We start from the raw sequence: 17,069 nt of genomic DNA on the forward strand, positions 1-17,069 counted from the left end.
GAAAGTGTCCCAAACTATATTCAATCAAATACTAGGGAGCTTCCTGAAAGTCTCCCAAACTATATTCAATAAATATTTTGTTTGTTTTAATGACTATAAATGGTATTTGTCCAGCAAAACCATAATGTAGGGAGCTACGAGGCACCCCGCTTCAATCATTAGACTTAAGTAGTCTGGCGACTAAAACCTACTCACTCGCTTCTGCCGTAGCCATAGCAAATTGTAGATCAAAATACGATCTCCCGCTGCTAATATGAGATGAGACTTTTGTAACCAGTAATCTACATGCAAGTTTTGGTTTTAATCTGGGTGTAACGATTAAAGTTGTAGCCTAAATTGAATAACCTGATCGTGTACGAAATTCTGAATCCTTTTTAGCTGAAGGAATCGTAAAATAAAAAAGAACAAATTAGGATCATTATAGCGATTAAATCTCTTATCTAAAACACATCTATACCATTGAACAATAGTACATCCCAAAATCACAAATATCCAATAAAATAGTAACATTTCTTATGCACTAATAGTTTCTGTTTCAACAGATCCAAATCACGAAAAACAAATATTTATGAAAATCACCAAAATTCGTATTACAGTCGCTACAAATAAATGAAGTATGATCATATCAAGCATGATAGCTAGTCTACCAAGCATGCAGTGGGTGGCCAATAAATTGCATATACTAAGTGTACAACTTCGGGATTCTTTACACACAGCTATCTGTAAGGATGCTAAAATCTCAGTAACAAAAAGAAAGGCCGAGTTGAGTGAAGTGCACTAGCCGCTAGCCACAATCTCATGGATGGTGTCGCTGACAGTTTCATCCTCGGATCTGACAGACAGTTTCATCGCAACATCCTTTGGACCATCAAGTCCAAATGACAACCGCACAAGCACCTTCACATTCCCTATGAATACACCTGACAACAAGCATGTGTGTGACCTTGAATTGGGCGGGACTGTCTCGGTTCCCTGCAAATAGTGAACAACATATAAACATTTTAATGTGATGCAGTAAAAGTTGTACAAATGACTCGTGACAATTTTAATGTAATGGGACCAGTCTTCTAAAAACAAACGTTTATGAAAGCAGCTATTGACATCATTGGCTTACCTCACAAGGCTGCATACCAAGAAGATTGATGACAGTATTTACAGCTTCAGCCAAACTCTCCCTGGGACCAAGACCATATTCGTCCACTCGCTCATAGTCAGGGCCCATGCTTTCCCATGCACCCCTGAAATTAGAGACCCCCACTTTCAATATGTAGTCTGCTGTGACAACCTCCATATCCTCTAGCTGGTATTCATCCTCAACACCATCATCTTCTGCCTCACCAGTGCTTGGGTCAACCTGATCAATATCCAATATATGTAGCATCATTAGATTTCCACACACAAGTATTATTGGCTTTATTTTCCACAAAATACCTATGGGAGAAAAATCAAATATGCTTCATGCTCAAAAAGATACACGCCATGATATACTCCAGGGTCTAAGTCTAGGACAAAAAAACCACAATGCTTCCAAAAGACAAAGGGTGAAGTACCTCTTTAACAATAAATTTCAGAACGTTAGAAAATTTTCCAGCAACTGGCAATCCCTCAGGCTTCTCAAAAGCCACAAATGTCTGGCCCGGTGAATCATAAGGAAGAGATCTAAGAGGCTTTGAGAACACATCAGAGAATTCTTCTGCTTCAGATGCATCCACAATTACAATAACCTGGAAAAGTGGAATAAATTATTCAGAAGACCTGGAGTTGCATCATAGTATGAAATTATACAGTATCTATATTAGTCATTACATTTTCCAATAATTGTTCTGGTATCGTGTTTGTGCAGTTGTATTGAAACACGACATGCCTATCAAAAATGTGTTTGACAACATTAACTGCATATTCTGTCTCCGCCTCAGTAAGTTCCACAGGTTCTGAAGACTGGTAACAATAATATCATAAGATACATAATACATATGGAAAAATAAAACATAAAATAAAGATTGCGGCAATAATTGAGTAAAACAACCTTAAAAAGCTTCCCAAAGTTTGCAAACTCGGGAATGGATAGAAGCATCCTTTCATAGGAATCTATAGTAGATGAGGGAGCACGAGGAGGAGCACCCAAACCAGTAGGCTTTTTACCAGAGGCTTTCTTCTCCGCAAGAGGTTGAGATTTAACCTCCCTGGGCACTGAATCAATGTCAAAAGCCTCTTCTGAAGGCTCCTACATTCACATTAAAAACATGCAAATGTCCATGAGACCTTAACCAATGAAAAGGAAGAAAATAGGGAGAACTTACAAAGTTTTTCAAGCTAGTCTCCAGATTGACAAGTGGGATATCAAATGACCCGAAGAGGAAATCTTTCACATCTTCATCTGTCTCAACAACTGCGCCGTCACCTCCAAGTGTGTTCAAATAAAGTGTTGCTCGGTCACGGACCTGCAAAAAAATAAAAAATCATTCGGTTATAAATCAAAGCAAGTAATAGATTTAAAGTTTAAACACCTACAGAGTCACAAATTGTTATGACAGAAAATCACCTCATCATCGCTGTCAAAAAGACACCGCCTTAGCAGCACAAATATGCGGGGCTGCAAAGAGCAATAATTATGGGATTTAAATTAATCACAAATATCAACCAAAAAAACCAAAAAAAGTATAGGAGAAATGTAGAGAAAATTATTGATAAACAAAGGAGAGTAATACCTTTAATGCATCAACAGCAGCCCCAAACTTTGCCATTGTGCTAACAGCACTGGCCCTAACAGTCGCATTCTCAAGATGTACTCTGTTATAAATATAACGAATATATTTGCTGGGGTCGGATGTTTTTGGCCCTTCAACTCCCAGGAAGTGCAGAATCTAAAGGATAGAGAGAAAGTAACATAAGATAAAAATCCAAAAAATGCACACAGTAAATGACAAAGGGCAAAACCAAAGTTACTACCTGTGTGGACAAATAAGTGAATTCACAGTCTTCAATAAACTCACAAAGATGAAGCAACCCACTTTCCTTGGCATCAGGGATATCTCTGATAAGAATCACAATTGAATCTACAATCGCTTTCTTGTAATCAAAACCACCTTCTTCCCTAAGAATATTACTTAGGAAATTCATCCTAAAAATAATAAGAGAAAAGAAATCAGTAGATTAGATTATTTGTCTAGGAAAACATTCAAATAAAAAATGTAACTTCTGGGGGGAAAGAAACATATAGAATGACATATACTCACAGAGATCTATATTTTAAAGGGAATTTTAAGCACAGTGATCGTATTGCTTCAACAACAACAATTTTGAACTCATCAGCAATATCAGACATGAAATTTGTAATCTGCTTCATAAGACGGTCCACGCTAGATTCATTTCCTGTCTTCAATAAAGTAGTGATGGCAAGTGTAGCAATGCTTCTGTTCTGGTCAGAGATTAAACTTTCCATGTCAATATTGCAGTTAGTCACTGCCATTGGATGTGTCATTGCCACCTGCAAAGTTCAAAACCACACTCAAAACCATGTAAATAAAACAATGAATCCAGTTTAACACGTCTTATGACATTATCTGCATCGTTATGCTAAGGGAAATGAGCAGATTTTATGATTTTCTATCAACTTCACCAAAATCATAGCATGCAAGAATGCAAAATGCTCACTTCAGAATGGAGGCTGTAATATATCCTTTGTAAAATTTTATAGCAGAATGAAAAGGTCACTGAAATTAAAGTCATTAAAAAAGATTAACCTTGTTCAAGGTGCGGACAGCAGCAAATCTCAAGACTGGCTTGGACGAACTTAAGAAGAGCTGAAGAACTGTAATTGCTGGAGTTAATTCTCGGCTAGTTACTCCATTGAGTTCTGTAATTGACCTGGCTGCTTCAAAAATCACCATCTCTGACTTGTGACGAAGGCAACTCTCAAGATAATCATAGAAAGGGCGGTCTGCAGATTGTGTGTTATTTCCTGACTCCCGAATTACCTGCAATTCTTATGCTATATAAAGATTATGGAAAAAATATCATTTCAGTTGGAACTATTAATTTTAGGGAAAACACACCTGACTTGTATAACGGATCAAAAGGCATTGGGCCAAAGGAGAGCGAACATTTCCCCTAGTCAAGCTGGTAACCAGCTTGCTAATAGCTAGTCGATCATTCTGCCGTATCTGCAATGTTGTTCGCCACCATGTGTCAATGTCAGTACTCTATCTATATAGTTATTTTTTTACAATAATAGAAGTAGGATACTCAGAAAGGTAAAATCAAAATTATGAGATGTAGAATTTCCATCAGAATCATGCTCAAACACTACACAAGACAAATATATACAATCAATGTGCAAAGGTTTACACTAATTTACCACTAGAGGTTAAAAGCATATAAACGTTTGTAAAACTAAAGTGATACCAAAACTTTTCACAATAGGGGCCACTTATAAACTACAGCTGTAGTTGAAGCTAAGTGAACGAATAGGAGTACGCCAAGGTCTCAGTCACAGGAGGTAGTATAAACCCATACAATGGACAAGAAACCAAAAAATCAATACAAACTCTGTAGTTCTATTTTAAGAAATATTGTCTTTCCTTTATTTTTTGTAAAATTACTTATTGAGGTTATACAGAAGTCAAATCCTTAAGATAAAAATGGATAGTTAACAGTACATGCTATGCTATAAGCACCTAGCAGCTGTCCCAAAAAACACCAAAGCAAGGTGACAGATATTTAGATGGCCAGTATTCTGAATTTTTTTTTCACAGTTTATATACAATAAATAAATTTTAAAAATTGATTAAAATTACTCAAATTATGACATTCATAACAAATAATAAAAAGTAATAGGTGTCTCTCAAGTAAATATCCAAAGACTATCGTTATTATGTAGTTTAGTATATCCCATTATTATGCTTTAAATAAAAAAGTCAGACTGGACTCCATGAGGTCCAATGAACCAAAATAAAAGAGGAATAAACTCAATAAAAAACATTTGCAGGGGCCATTGGCCCAATCCCCTCAACCCTGACACTGTGTTTACTATTACCCTAAGACCCCAGCAGATAAGCATGGTCTCCCCCTTCTTAGAAGATTAAATTGCAAATGGTGGAAAAATGCAGACAGATTTGTGGATTGTATAGTTTGCAGACGAAGGAAGAGGAGGAAGGGGCTGCAGCCACAAAACAACACTTGTTTCATGAATCAAGATCCCAATAAAAGTCCTGAAACAACACTGGTTTCAGAAGCAAAGCGAGTTTCAATGCATCTTCTGTGTAACAACTGCTTGGGCCGCAATTTTAGCTGTAAAAGGCACTTCTCTGACCAAGGACAATGCAATACAACAGTCATTGGAGGAATTGTCGGGTGTCATGCCACATGGTGCAATATTGACATTATTGTGCTACTGACTATGTGAAAATGAATTTGATTGGTAAATCATCCAAAGGTTGTCATGAAATGAAACAATTATCCCAAACGCTTAAGCAGTTAGTGAAGGCACATGAATCTCATACACTTTTTATGCAAGAGCTCTTTGGGCTTAAAAGATTTGTGTTTCAATTGAAAATTTACTAAGAAAATTGGGTGCAATAAGGATCAAACTCTGGACTACTTGGTCATAGAAGCTTTGATACATATGAAAAACCTTTATATCCAACAGGTTTAACACAGTTTAATGAAATAAATGTTCATCCTGAATATTCAATGAATTTTAAATGCAACAAAAATAAAAGTGACCATAAAAAGTACTCTTGCAACATATCCCAGTGGCTGATGAATTCTACTACAACACTGATTTACAAAATGGTCTGACAGGGCAACAAAGATTTTGGTTTTCAAGTGGAATTTATAGTAATACACCAAGAAACATAATTATAGGAATCTTACAATTCATGATTTGAATCACACAATTGGATTAGTCATCATTCATATCAAGTGAAGAATCACACATAACCATGAATCTTAAATACATAATTGAATTGGAATGATTTTGTATCACCAATATAAATGATGCAGTTCAACAATTAATTGTTTTTATGTTTATTTTTACTTCACTTTTACCACTTCATATCAAAGCAATTGAGTTGATAAGCTTAAACTTAAATGAAAAGAAACCTGATTTTGTATCACCAATATAAATGATGCAGTTCAACAATTAATTTCTTTTTTTTTTTGTTTATTTTTACTTCACTTTTACCACTTCTTATCAATGCAATTGAATGTTTGATAAGCTTAAACAGTTGAATGAAAAGGAACACCTTTGATCGCCCCTATTTGATTATTTAGATCTCTATTGTTATTCTTCTGAAATTGGGTTTCACATTGTCACTCATTTGTTTTATGCACTATATTGGGTTGTTCCATTACTCTATTTTTAATCTTCTAAAATAAAGGCTTCACATACTCAGGTATGACTTGAGATTTTGTTTTGTGACACTTGTGGTGATTTTTAAGTTTAAAACTATTACGTTGAGCATTACACATCATTTGTCACATCATTTGAATTGTAAGATTCAGAAACACAATCAGGCAACATACCTGATGGAGCAAAGCCAGTGCATGAAATTGCACAAGAGCTGCCCTTGATTGAACAGCTTCTTGAACCTCATTGCTCCACCTTTTTACAATCTCTGGAGATGTCTAATAAGGAGTTGTAAAATAAGCAGACCGCATATATGAAATATACAGAATTGAGGAATAGATTTTAATAATACCTGGAGCAGATGAATGCCGCTAACTAAGGCTGCACTTGCAACAACTGGATTCTTATCTACAATTCCTTGTTTCAGATATCGTTCTATTTGGGTGAGGAGTGTTCCATCTGTGATGCGACAAAGGACACGAATAGAATTAGCCCTGTACATATCAGTCTTACTAATCATGTCCTTCATGAGGGAGCTTGTAACGATAATAACCTATTAAAAAAAAGGGAGATAGAACAGTCACAATCTCTGTATGCCATATGCAGACCATATATGTGAATCTGACTTTTAATAAAAATTATGAGAATTTTGAACCTCATCCGCAGAGGGGGAAAGTTCCTTTATTATCAGGTACACCATTCTCCTTAACCCAAGATCTCGAGACTGAAAAAGCTTAGTCACAGCAAAGAAAACTTCTGTGGCTTCGACCTATGAAATTACAACAAGAACAGACTACTGAAAAGGGGTTCATAACAACTCTAACATAGTACAACAAAGTCATTCTATCAACAAACAGAAATCTCTGAAATAAATCTTGACCTTTGTAAATGTCTCTCCTTGGTTTAGTAGGTATAAAAGTTTCGTGATAACCTGGAAAAAACAAAAGATAACAAACATATGCAATGTCGAACTCAGCCATTGAATAAAAGAATTAAAACAAAAGATCAACTGAATAAAAAGTACGAAGAAAAACCTGTGAACATCTCCTAGCATCTAGTTGTGGGTCATTAAAAACCCTGGCCTCCTGAAGAACAGCTCCCTTTTCAATTCCCAAAAAGGGAGAATAGTCAGCTGTTAAACAATCAAAACTAATTAATAAAAATGAGCGTTGAGTCATTTATAATATATGCAGGACTCGTCACAATACACCAGCCAGACATGTGAACCAAAAAGAGAAGGAAAAAAAAGTTATAAAATGTAGACTGTATATCAAGTATCAATTCGTCAATCATCACATAAACCTGCTCAAACAAGCAATTGCAATTTGCACATGATTAATGATCTGCATTGCAACCTATACGTCCGGATCAATTGAAGTTTCTAAAACGACAACATATGAGAGGTGATTCGGAGTTCAAATCCAATCCAACCATCGTGATCTGAGCAAACCCTACCGCATTCGCAACGGGAAAGGGAAATTAAACATTGGATCTGGAAGCGAGAGAGTGATCCGGCAGTGGCAACAAATAGAGAGGTACACGCAAACAAAGCACAACAAAGAGAAGATCGAATTGCTAGAGAGAGAAAAGCAGAAGAATGAAATAATGACCTTCGTCATCGCGGTCATCGTCCTTCTTCACGAGCGGTTGAGCCATCGGCGAAATGTACGAGATCTGGAAAGTGCGGAATCTGAAGTTTGTAGGTTCCCCTGCACTGCGAGTGCACCACTCAAGTTTACGAAGAAGGAAGAAGAATTATGGATCTTCAAGAGAACACAGAACAGAGAACAGAGAACAGAGAAGAAGGCTTTGTAGTTGTAGTATGAGATTCAGTGGATACTACCCACTGCTTCCTACCGTGTTACCCTCTCCCTCTTCGTAAATATGCCAAAATTATAATTTCTTATCTTATAATAAAACTTAACTAATTAAAATGTAAATTATTCAAAATAATTTATACCTTTAGGATTCTCCATTTTAACTTGTTTTCCTTTTATACTTTCTTAATATTTTCTATTAATTTATTTTGATTATTTAGATATTTTATAAATAAAATATTAATTTATTTTGGTTATTTAGATATTTTATAATTTTAGAAGTTAATAAAGTAGTTTTTTAATTTTAAAATTTTATTTTATTTGTTTTCACTAACTACCAAGAGTGTGGAGAGATTGATACATTAATTTGATTTTGTTGATACTTAGAAGAAGAGTAGAGAGATTTGTTACTTTTTATGTTTTAAATTGATATTCTTTTTTATTAAATAAATAGTTTTTAATTTTAAAATTTTATTTTATTTATTCTCACTTAGAAGAGATTGGTACATTAATTTTATTTTAAATATACATGAATTTATATTTAAATAAATATATATATATATAAAGAATTGTTCCGCTAGTATATTTAAGAATTGCTTTTAGGGCTTTTCTTGTTCTTTGTATTTCCTTTTCGAAATCAGCCTTATTAGTTTCAAACTTTCATTTTTAGTTTGTGAAAATGTTATATTGTTAGTGTGGTCTTGCATCGTCTACGACATCATACTAATATCAACATGCATAAAATTTAGTTGACACGTAAAAAATACCCACTTCAAAAATCTTTACAATAATATAATAATATTTATAATTAAAAATAAATTAAATATAATTAAAATATTAATTTATTAAAATGTTAAGTAATTGTTTTTATTGTAGACAATGTCAATGCATCATCACATATCGACACAGAACCTCACACCATCGTAAAAGAGATGAAAAAGGAAAAAGGTGAAAAAAATAAGACAAAAAATAAACAAAATTGGAGGAAAAAATTAGAAATGCAAGCATAATAAAACAAACATATATAATTTAAAGCGGAAATTTTCTTTTTTTTAATAAAACTCATGTAAGGACGCATGTAACATTTGCTCTCTATCCAAAAAAAATTGCATACACAAATGTAGTGAACCAAAAGACAACACTCGTTCAAGTTTATGATAAAAGCTGCAAAAAAACATGAAACACGGTTTCCTAAAGAGAAAAGTTACTTTTTAGGAGGGAGGGTGTGACCTATGTTAAATGGCGTATCCGTGTCTATTCGTGTCGGACACAGACACTTGTAAAACATTTATCAGTGAAGTGTTCAATTCAAAAATATTTGTTGGATTTTTAAAAATTCTAACACGGTTTTAACACAATTTTAAAAGGTATAAATACAATAGTTTTATAAAAATTCAAATTTATTGTATAAATTTTTATTATGATTATAAAAATAAGGAACAAATCATTTTGAACCCATCATGAAAAATATCTTCATGCTCCCAAAAGAATCTCAAACATACTTTTGCACGTAAATATTTATTTTTAATTTATATAATTCAAAATTATATAATATATAGATTTGTGTCCCCGTATCCTACATTTTAGATATTATACGTATCTTCGTGTCCGTATCTGTGCTATATAAATGTGGACACATAATAATTATTTGTTACTCATTTTATTGTCAGCTAAATACTTCCATAAAAAATACCTCTAATTTTTTTTATACTTGTAGGTATCATTAAATAAATAATTTTTTAAAAATATAATTAAATAACTAAAAATATAATTCAAATAATAAATATTGTACAAACAAATTTAGCTTTTCTAAAAATGATCAAATAAGTTATACTACAAATTACCACTACAAGAAAATTGGGATACCACATATTACGGACAAAAGTAAATATGTCACGAAAAATGCAATATTATCAACTGATCAAACCAATGAACCCAAATGTTTAAAAATAAAAAAGAATAATAAACACGTTTTCTCTCTCTGTTAAGTGACGTGAAATTTATTTGTCGTATATAAAGACAAAAGACGAATGAATAAAATTGTACGATAAAAAATTAGTCTAAATATGAAAGCATACCTTGATGACATAACATAACATGAGAGTAAATTCAATCATAATACATTGGCATACAACAAATCTTCAAGAATTATTCAAAACAATTAAATAATACTATTTGAATTTGAAGTTACTATTTTCAAAGTTTATATTTTTAAGGAATTATATTAGAGTTACATTTTTCAGTCAATTAAATGTATTCAATAAATAAAATAATCATAAATTTAAGAAAACAAGAGACAAATTAAAGACAACATACCATTAATTTAATTGTAGATACTTAATAGTTATTCTCTAAAAAAAATTAATAATAAATACAATAGCTAATAAGAAATTTATAATACTCTAATTAATTTTTTCTATAATTACCTTTTTGGTCCAAACATTAAGGATCAGTAACCAATTTTATCTGGTGGTTTAAAAAAAATCAATTTAGTTATAATGCTTTTTAAAAAATATGTAAATTGGTTCTTTCTGTTAAATTTTCATCAACGACATTAACTTGTGATAATGTGGCAGACAGAGTGACATTATTATGCATATATGTCTCCACTTGTAATCCAATGTGTATTCCAACACATTCATCTTCCCTCCCTCCATTCTCCTCCATTAAAGCCCTATCTTCACCCTCAACCCAACATTTGAAAATCCTCTCCCCTCTCTCTCCAAACCCCAACCCTCTCATCATCCTCATTAGCGATCCAACGACGTTGGCAACAAGCGCGACATCGCGATGTCGGAAAAAGAGTTTTACGTGGGCGAAGAGTTGGTCACTATTTCGAACTCCTACAATGGAGTCCGAGATGGAGTTATGTCATCGAAGAAGAAGGGGTTCAAACCACAAACAACCCTTTCGAGGAGAAGGCGAAAGAGAACTCAAAGACCTCAAAGAAAAGTCTTAGGTTAACAATAATTAGTAGTCATTAATTATTAATTTTGTTGAGAAGTAATTTTTGTTTCCATTGTTAATTGTTTATAAAATTTCTCATCCTAATTATTTATTGTAATTCATAGTGACATATGTAATGATTACTTGAATAAAAAATATTTTTCTTCTAATTTTTTACAAAAAGTAATTAGCAAATTGAAAAGAATGATAGTCACAATAAATAGTATTAAATATTCCTTGTGTATATCTCACTTGCAAGTAGAGTGGCACATGAAAAAATCCAATGATAATAATGGTAAATTTGTTATAACTTATTTTAAACTTCAAAATAACTTTTATTTAAAATTAATTATTTTTTTAAAAAAAATTAAATTTGTAAACAAAATGGTGACAAAATATTACATAAATAGTTTAGTTGATATAATATTTTTAAATAAAATAAGATTGATATTTTTTAAAAATGTAAAAGAAAAAAAAGTGGGTAAAGACTCCAATAATGAATTGGAGGCTCTTGAGGACACCAAATCTGATGGAATGTTTCCAATAAGACCTAGATTTGATCTAAACTCTAGTGATTCTAAGCTACTAACCAATTTCTCTCAGGTTCCAGCATGAATGGTGGTTGTAAACCTATTTTGTGATTGAAAGCAATTGAAGAATGATAGAGATTTTAGATGCTAAAACTCAAATACTTGTGCCTATATTCCAAATCTCGAGCACAACACATGAAATGAAGGAGTTTTATTGTACATGAAAATAAGAACTCTGGTCATCATAGAGAGAAATGAGTCACACAATGGTTAACACCAACACGACAAATGAAAGGATCATTAAAGAACAAAAGAATTTAAGCAGTGACCCAACTTTGACGCGATATCGTGTGGTGGTATGACAACATGTTTCCCTTTGGAATCCCTTATTCTTCGGCGATGCAACCCCACCTCGAACCCCATTGTCAAAGTCTGAAGCAATGACCCAACTTCTTGTCCATACCACTATGCTTGTTGTCAACATCGTTGGGGTCTTTGAGGAGGATGATGAGAGGGTAGAGAGTTTTTAGAGGTTGGATTGAAGGTGGAAATGAGACTTTGATGGGAAGAATGGTGGGAGGGAAGAGGGGTGTGCTGGAATACACGTGGAGACATGAGTGTATAACTATGCCACTCTGTTTGCCACATAATCACAAGTTAATGCCGTTGATGAAAATTTAAGAGAAAACACCAAGTCACATACTTTTTAAAAAACTTTAGAACTAAATTGATTTTCTTAAAACCATGAGATGAAATTGACTATTTACCCTTAAATTAAAAAAAAAAATTATACCTTGTTTTTCTAAATGCTTTACTAAAAAGACACATAATGTTAAAAAAATATTTTTTTTTTAAAAGGTACGAAAGGGTTGTAAAAATATTGCTTCCATGAAGTTGAATTTTACTTAGAAGAAGTCTATTAACTTGGTTTTTTTTGTATTAACATTTTTTAATTCTTCTAAGATAGTAACATGTTATGATAAGTTTTAAATGAACATATACTAACATATCTACCTGTCTTCTTGCTAAATCTGTTTTTATCAAGAATGATCAGATTCATTGTTATGACCTGCATATGATTATTTGAATTTATTATAGAAAAATCTCCCATTTCAAGTACTATTTATTTAAAAAGTAATAAAACATTTTTTTATTATAAATACGATAATTTGCTTCATTAAATTAGTTTTGGGATATTTCACGATCAAACACATATCATGTGCTCGGTAAATGAATTATTCAATGATGAGGTTAGTTTATGAAATACTATTTAAATATTTCAATTATTATTTCAGTTCTGAGACGGTGAGTGTTGCATTTTGTGTGGAGTGTGTTTCTATGGGAATGACACGAGTTTCACGGAGTTGGAGCAAATCTTCAAGAGATATATATACTTTTAAAATTTCACCAACTATTATGTTAACTATATTTTTTTACAATGATAATTTATAAATTATATTTCTAATAGTGTTAATAAAACTAAAATCACTAATTAATCAGTAATTATTTATAAATATTTAGAAATAAAATAAAATATGAATCTATATTATTGTGCACGATAATTATTAGTAAATAAATAATTTTGAGAGAAATAATTGTCCAGCTGTCAGCGAGAGAGAATATTCGCGAAGAGAGAAGAAGACGTTCGCAATTGCAACATTGCAGAGAGACGAGAGAGAAGTTTGAGTTTGGAGGTGCAGAGAGAGAAAGAGAGAGAGAGCAACGACTCAGTCAAACACTGTGTAACACTTTTTTTCATTCTTACTTTCTCCGATCGCATCCCTTGCCACCACCATGCCTTCCCGAAGAAGAACTCTCCTGAAGGTCATCATTCTCGGCGACAGTGGGTTCGTCTCTTCCCCCTTTTCCATTTCGAGGGTTTATAGTCAGACAGATCTCTTTTTTTCTTCGCGCTTTTCAACCGCTTTCTTCACTCCTTCCATTATTTGGTTACGTTAATTCCTTTTACATCCGATTGGTTTATATTCTGGAATTTTTCGTGTTTCTGTTTGGATCACAATGACCTTTGCTTCCGTTACTTAAATCTCTTTCGCATTTGCAATTGCGCTTAGTCGATTTGTTACTTGCAGAGTTTTACCGTTTTTTTTTTTATTATTTCTTTTGAAATCACTGTGTGATGCTGCTGTTGATGTTTCGCAGGGTGGGGAAGACGTCTTTGATGAACCAGTATCCTTCGGTTTCTGTATAGAAACTCCTGTTTGTGCTTATTATTGTTATTATTTTAATTTACGATGCAATTTGTCTTCTAGGGTTCAGCTTTATGTGGAAACTATGTATTTCCACTAACCTGTGTAATTCAGATATGTTAATAAGAAGTTTAGTAATCAGTACAAGGCAACCATTGGAGCGGATTTTTTGACCAAAGAAGTGCAATTCGAAGATAGGCTTTTCACCTTACAGGTTTGTCGATAGTGCTTAGCTTGTTTTTGCAATGCATGGATAGTGAATTCATGTATGTATGGACCTGAAATTTGGGTGAGATGGTGGTTTTTGGGATGTGGGAAGGGGGCAGAAGATACTGCTTATCTTATTAACAAGATTTCCTTATCTTATTATGTGTCAAGTTATGTACTGATTTGCCGGAAGAATTCGTGGATTGTAACCTCCTTAATGATAGGTTTTGCACACGTTGATCTTGCAAGCTATTAAGCCTGTGGAACAAATTGTCTAATTGCCGAAGCATCATATATACGTTCACATCGAACTTAGTCCTTGATTTCTAGTTTGTTGGATTAAGTTTATCTGGTCATTACTCTTAACAATGTTAGAATGTGTAAGTGTCTACTGAATTCCATTAATTTCAGTTTAACACCAACCAAACAGGTATCATACACACCCTAAATAATTTTGAAATATATAGTTTCTTGGACTTTATGGAAATGAACTTGTGCATGGAATGTAGATAGTGTAGAGTGCCATTTCCTTGCATTTCTGAGAAACCAATCACCCATTGTTTTTCATGTCATTATAGTATGTCTTGTACATCTTGTGACCTTAATATGGACTTTGTAGTATAGTATACAATAAAATGGTTTTTATTAGTAATATTGATCATCTTTAGGATGTTGCATAGATTGAATCTGATGGGAACGAGAATGAAACTATTTTAAAGTTAACTATATTTCTAATGATGAAAGGATAAATTGTTTTGTTGCTCTCTTAAGAGCCTTTATGGAGGCTTTCCTGTTTAAGATTGCTATTTGTGAGTGACAGGTGTAGTTGTACTACAGTCACACACTTGCAGTGTGAGACACCTATGTAACTTTGTTCCTTGTGGAAATTATATTTGGGCTTTATTCTATTTCTCATATATATATATATATATATATTTGTCTGTTTTTAATGTTTCAAGTTATAATGGTCAAATTTTATGTTATTAACTTTTATGTTCTTAATTTTACAGATTTGGGATACAGCTGGCCAAGAAAGATTCCAAAGCCTTGGAGTTGCTTTCTATCGGGGTGCTGATTGTTGTGTTCTTGTATATGATGTTAATTCAATGAAATCATTTGACAACCTTAACAACTGGAGGGAGGAATTTCTGATTCAAGTATGCTTATATTCCTCCAAATGTGTAAATTTCTTGATTTAATATACTATTGCAAGCAATATTTTGCAGAATTTTCAACTTCTAATATTTGCAATCACTTTGGCAGGCAAGTCCTTCCGATCCAGAGAATTTTCCTTTTGTTGTCATAGGAAACAAAATAGATATTGATGGTGGGAACAGCAGAGTGGTATTTCCCCCTTAAGTTTGCTGTCTTCAATTTTTCTTTTCTAATTTTCAAAAGATATCCCACATCAGACCCACTAAGACTCATGAAATACCTAAAACAATGCTAAGGATGTGAACACAACAAGTTCCTGTGTGCAGGTGTCAGAAAAGAAGGCTCGGGCTTGGTGTGCATCAAAAGGAAATATTCCATATTTTGAGACATCTGCCAAGGAAGGCATTAATGTTGAAGAAGCATTCCAATGCATAGCAAAGAATGCCCTGAAAAGTGGAGAAGAAGAAGAATTGTAAGTTCCTAAACCTGAGCATCTCTTCTTTCATATTTGTCAACTGAGAAACTGAACTTACCACCAAGTCTCAACATATACAATAAACTAGATGCCTCAGATTATGAATTGTGTTATTTGTTTGAGGGAGCATAGTTTGGTCCCATGAGTGTTCTATTTCACTACTTTATTAAAATTGGAAGATCTATCTATGGTTAATTTTTCCTTATTGAGATTTGAGAGAAACTATTTTTTATTCTGTATCTAAAAATAATTGGTCATGGGTATACGTTATTAATTGCAATTGCAAGCTGATATTGTTTGTAAAGTGCATGTTTCTGTTTTTTGTTTGTTTGTAAAATGGGTCATTTTTTGTAATAATATTGAAAGAGCATTACTTACTATAATCACGATTCACGACTGCTTCGGGATTTAATTTTGGAGATGCTAGTTTGTCTAATATAATTAAGTCCTGCAATTGGTTATTGGTGTGTATTTTGTTTGCAGTATTTTTAATTCTTGGTGTTTACCCAAAGATTGTGGTTCTTATTATTTGAAACTGGATTTATCCATTCCTATGTTACTGATATTTCTTTTTGGGTTTTGTTGTCCGTGCTTATTGAAGATATCTGCCAGACACAATTGATGTTGGAAACAGCAGTCAGCCACGGGCAACAGGGTGTGAGTGCTGAATATATAGGTTTTCTTTTAAATACAAATAAAGTACATTACTTCAAAATGATTTCACTGTGTTTAGCCATTGCTGTCTATGAGGCCTCATTGTACATTAGTGTTTGCTCAAGAAACAAATTGTTCCAATGCTATACTTTGGTGCTTGTTTGGTTTGTGTGATAATTGATCATATTAGTTGTTCTACATGTATGTTATTCCGTTATTGTGAAAGGAAACAGCGTAAGATCTTTTTAAGTTATGTATTGCATTGCTCATTGTTCGTACTCAACATCAATTGTATTTTGTACGACTATTTTCGCTATTCTACAAATTTGTGAACCATGATTGATTGTTGTGGTCATGATTCGAGCTTTGTTGATCGACCCTCTCAACACACTACTTTCCGATGATTCAGATGTTGCTCGGTAAATCTCTCGATGTATTGAAACCTAGGATATGGTGATTTTCTATAAAATGAAATAGAAGCTACCCTTGTAATTTAAACCATTTTCTTGTCTTATAAATTATTTTTCTCGTGGATTTTTCTTGGGTTTGAAAAAAAAAGGCAGAGTACACCCTTTGGTAAAAGTCTAGTTTGGAAAATTTTTGGAGTAAGTTTTCTGGAATTTTCCGAGCCTGATTTCTGGAGCAGGATTCTGGAACAAGATTTTCAGAATAAGGTTTCTCCAACAAAACTTTTAGGAGTTATGAAATTTGCAACAAGCTTTTTGGAAA

At 33.1% G+C, this 17,069-nt stretch overlaps 2 protein-coding genes across 2 annotated transcripts; one reads left to right on the forward strand and one right to left on the reverse strand.

Moving 5' to 3' along the window:
• Window positions 1–489: 489 nt before the first annotated feature.
• On the reverse strand, window positions 490–8,275 carry LOC137820920 (coatomer gamma-2 subunit, putative / gamma-2 coat protein, putative / gamma-2 COP). The gene is made up of 18 exons (XM_068625266.2): window positions 7,960–8,275; window positions 7,384–7,481; window positions 7,230–7,280; window positions 7,005–7,118; window positions 6,702–6,902; window positions 6,526–6,627; window positions 4,056–4,163; window positions 3,744–3,977; window positions 3,237–3,487; window positions 2,950–3,121; window positions 2,709–2,864; window positions 2,543–2,593; window positions 2,301–2,441; window positions 2,027–2,224; window positions 1,807–1,938; window positions 1,551–1,724; window positions 1,115–1,354; window positions 490–972 (listed from the first exon to the last, which is right to left on the reverse strand). The coding sequence occupies exons 1-18, from the start codon at window positions 8,003–8,005 to the stop codon at window positions 778–780; spliced, it is 2,664 nt and encodes an 887-aa protein (XP_068481367.2). The 5' UTR covers window positions 8,006–8,275; the 3' UTR covers window positions 490–777.
• Window positions 8,276–13,216: 4,941 nt separating this feature from the next.
• On the forward strand, window positions 13,217–16,623 carry LOC137824976 (ras-related protein Rab7). Its single transcript, XM_068630652.1, has 7 exons — window positions 13,217–13,489; window positions 13,803–13,829; window positions 13,964–14,063; window positions 15,067–15,213; window positions 15,320–15,400; window positions 15,538–15,683; window positions 16,288–16,623. Exons 1-7 carry the CDS (start codon window positions 13,437–13,439, stop codon window positions 16,352–16,354), a joined length of 621 nt encoding a protein of 206 aa, XP_068486753.1. The 5' UTR covers window positions 13,217–13,436; the 3' UTR covers window positions 16,355–16,623.
• Window positions 16,624–17,069: the final 446 nt, after the last annotated feature.

The sequence above is a fragment of the Phaseolus vulgaris genome, chromosome 11, assembly GCF_051622355.1.
Source record: "Phaseolus vulgaris cultivar YP4 chromosome 11, ASM5162235v1, whole genome shotgun sequence".
Classification (NCBI taxonomy): Eukaryota; Viridiplantae; Streptophyta; class Magnoliopsida; order Fabales; family Fabaceae; genus Phaseolus; species Phaseolus vulgaris.

Coding starts and splice junctions, on each gene's coding strand:
- LOC137824976 (XM_068630652.1), top strand. CDS start 13,437: ATGCCTTCCCGAAGAAGAACTCTCCTGAAGGTCATCATTCTCGGCGAC. Junction 14,064..15,066: donor ATAGGCTTTTCACCTTACAG/GTTTGTCGATAG, acceptor TTAATTTTACAG/ATTTGGGATACAGCTGGCCA. Junction 15,401..15,537: donor ATGGTGGGAACAGCAGAGTG/GTATTTCCCCCT, acceptor TCCTGTGTGCAG/GTGTCAGAAAAGAAGGCTCG.
- LOC137820920 (XM_068625266.2), bottom strand. CDS start 8,005: ATGGCTCAACCGCTCGTGAAGAAGGACGATGACCGCGATGACGAAG. Junction 3,978..4,055: donor TGATCCGTTATACAAGTCAG/GTGTGTTTTCCC, acceptor TAAGAATTGCAG/GTAATTCGGGAGTCAGGAAA. Junction 2,865..2,949: donor TCACTTATTTGTCCACACAG/GTAGTAACTTTG, acceptor TCTATCCTTTAG/ATTCTGCACTTCCTGGGAGT.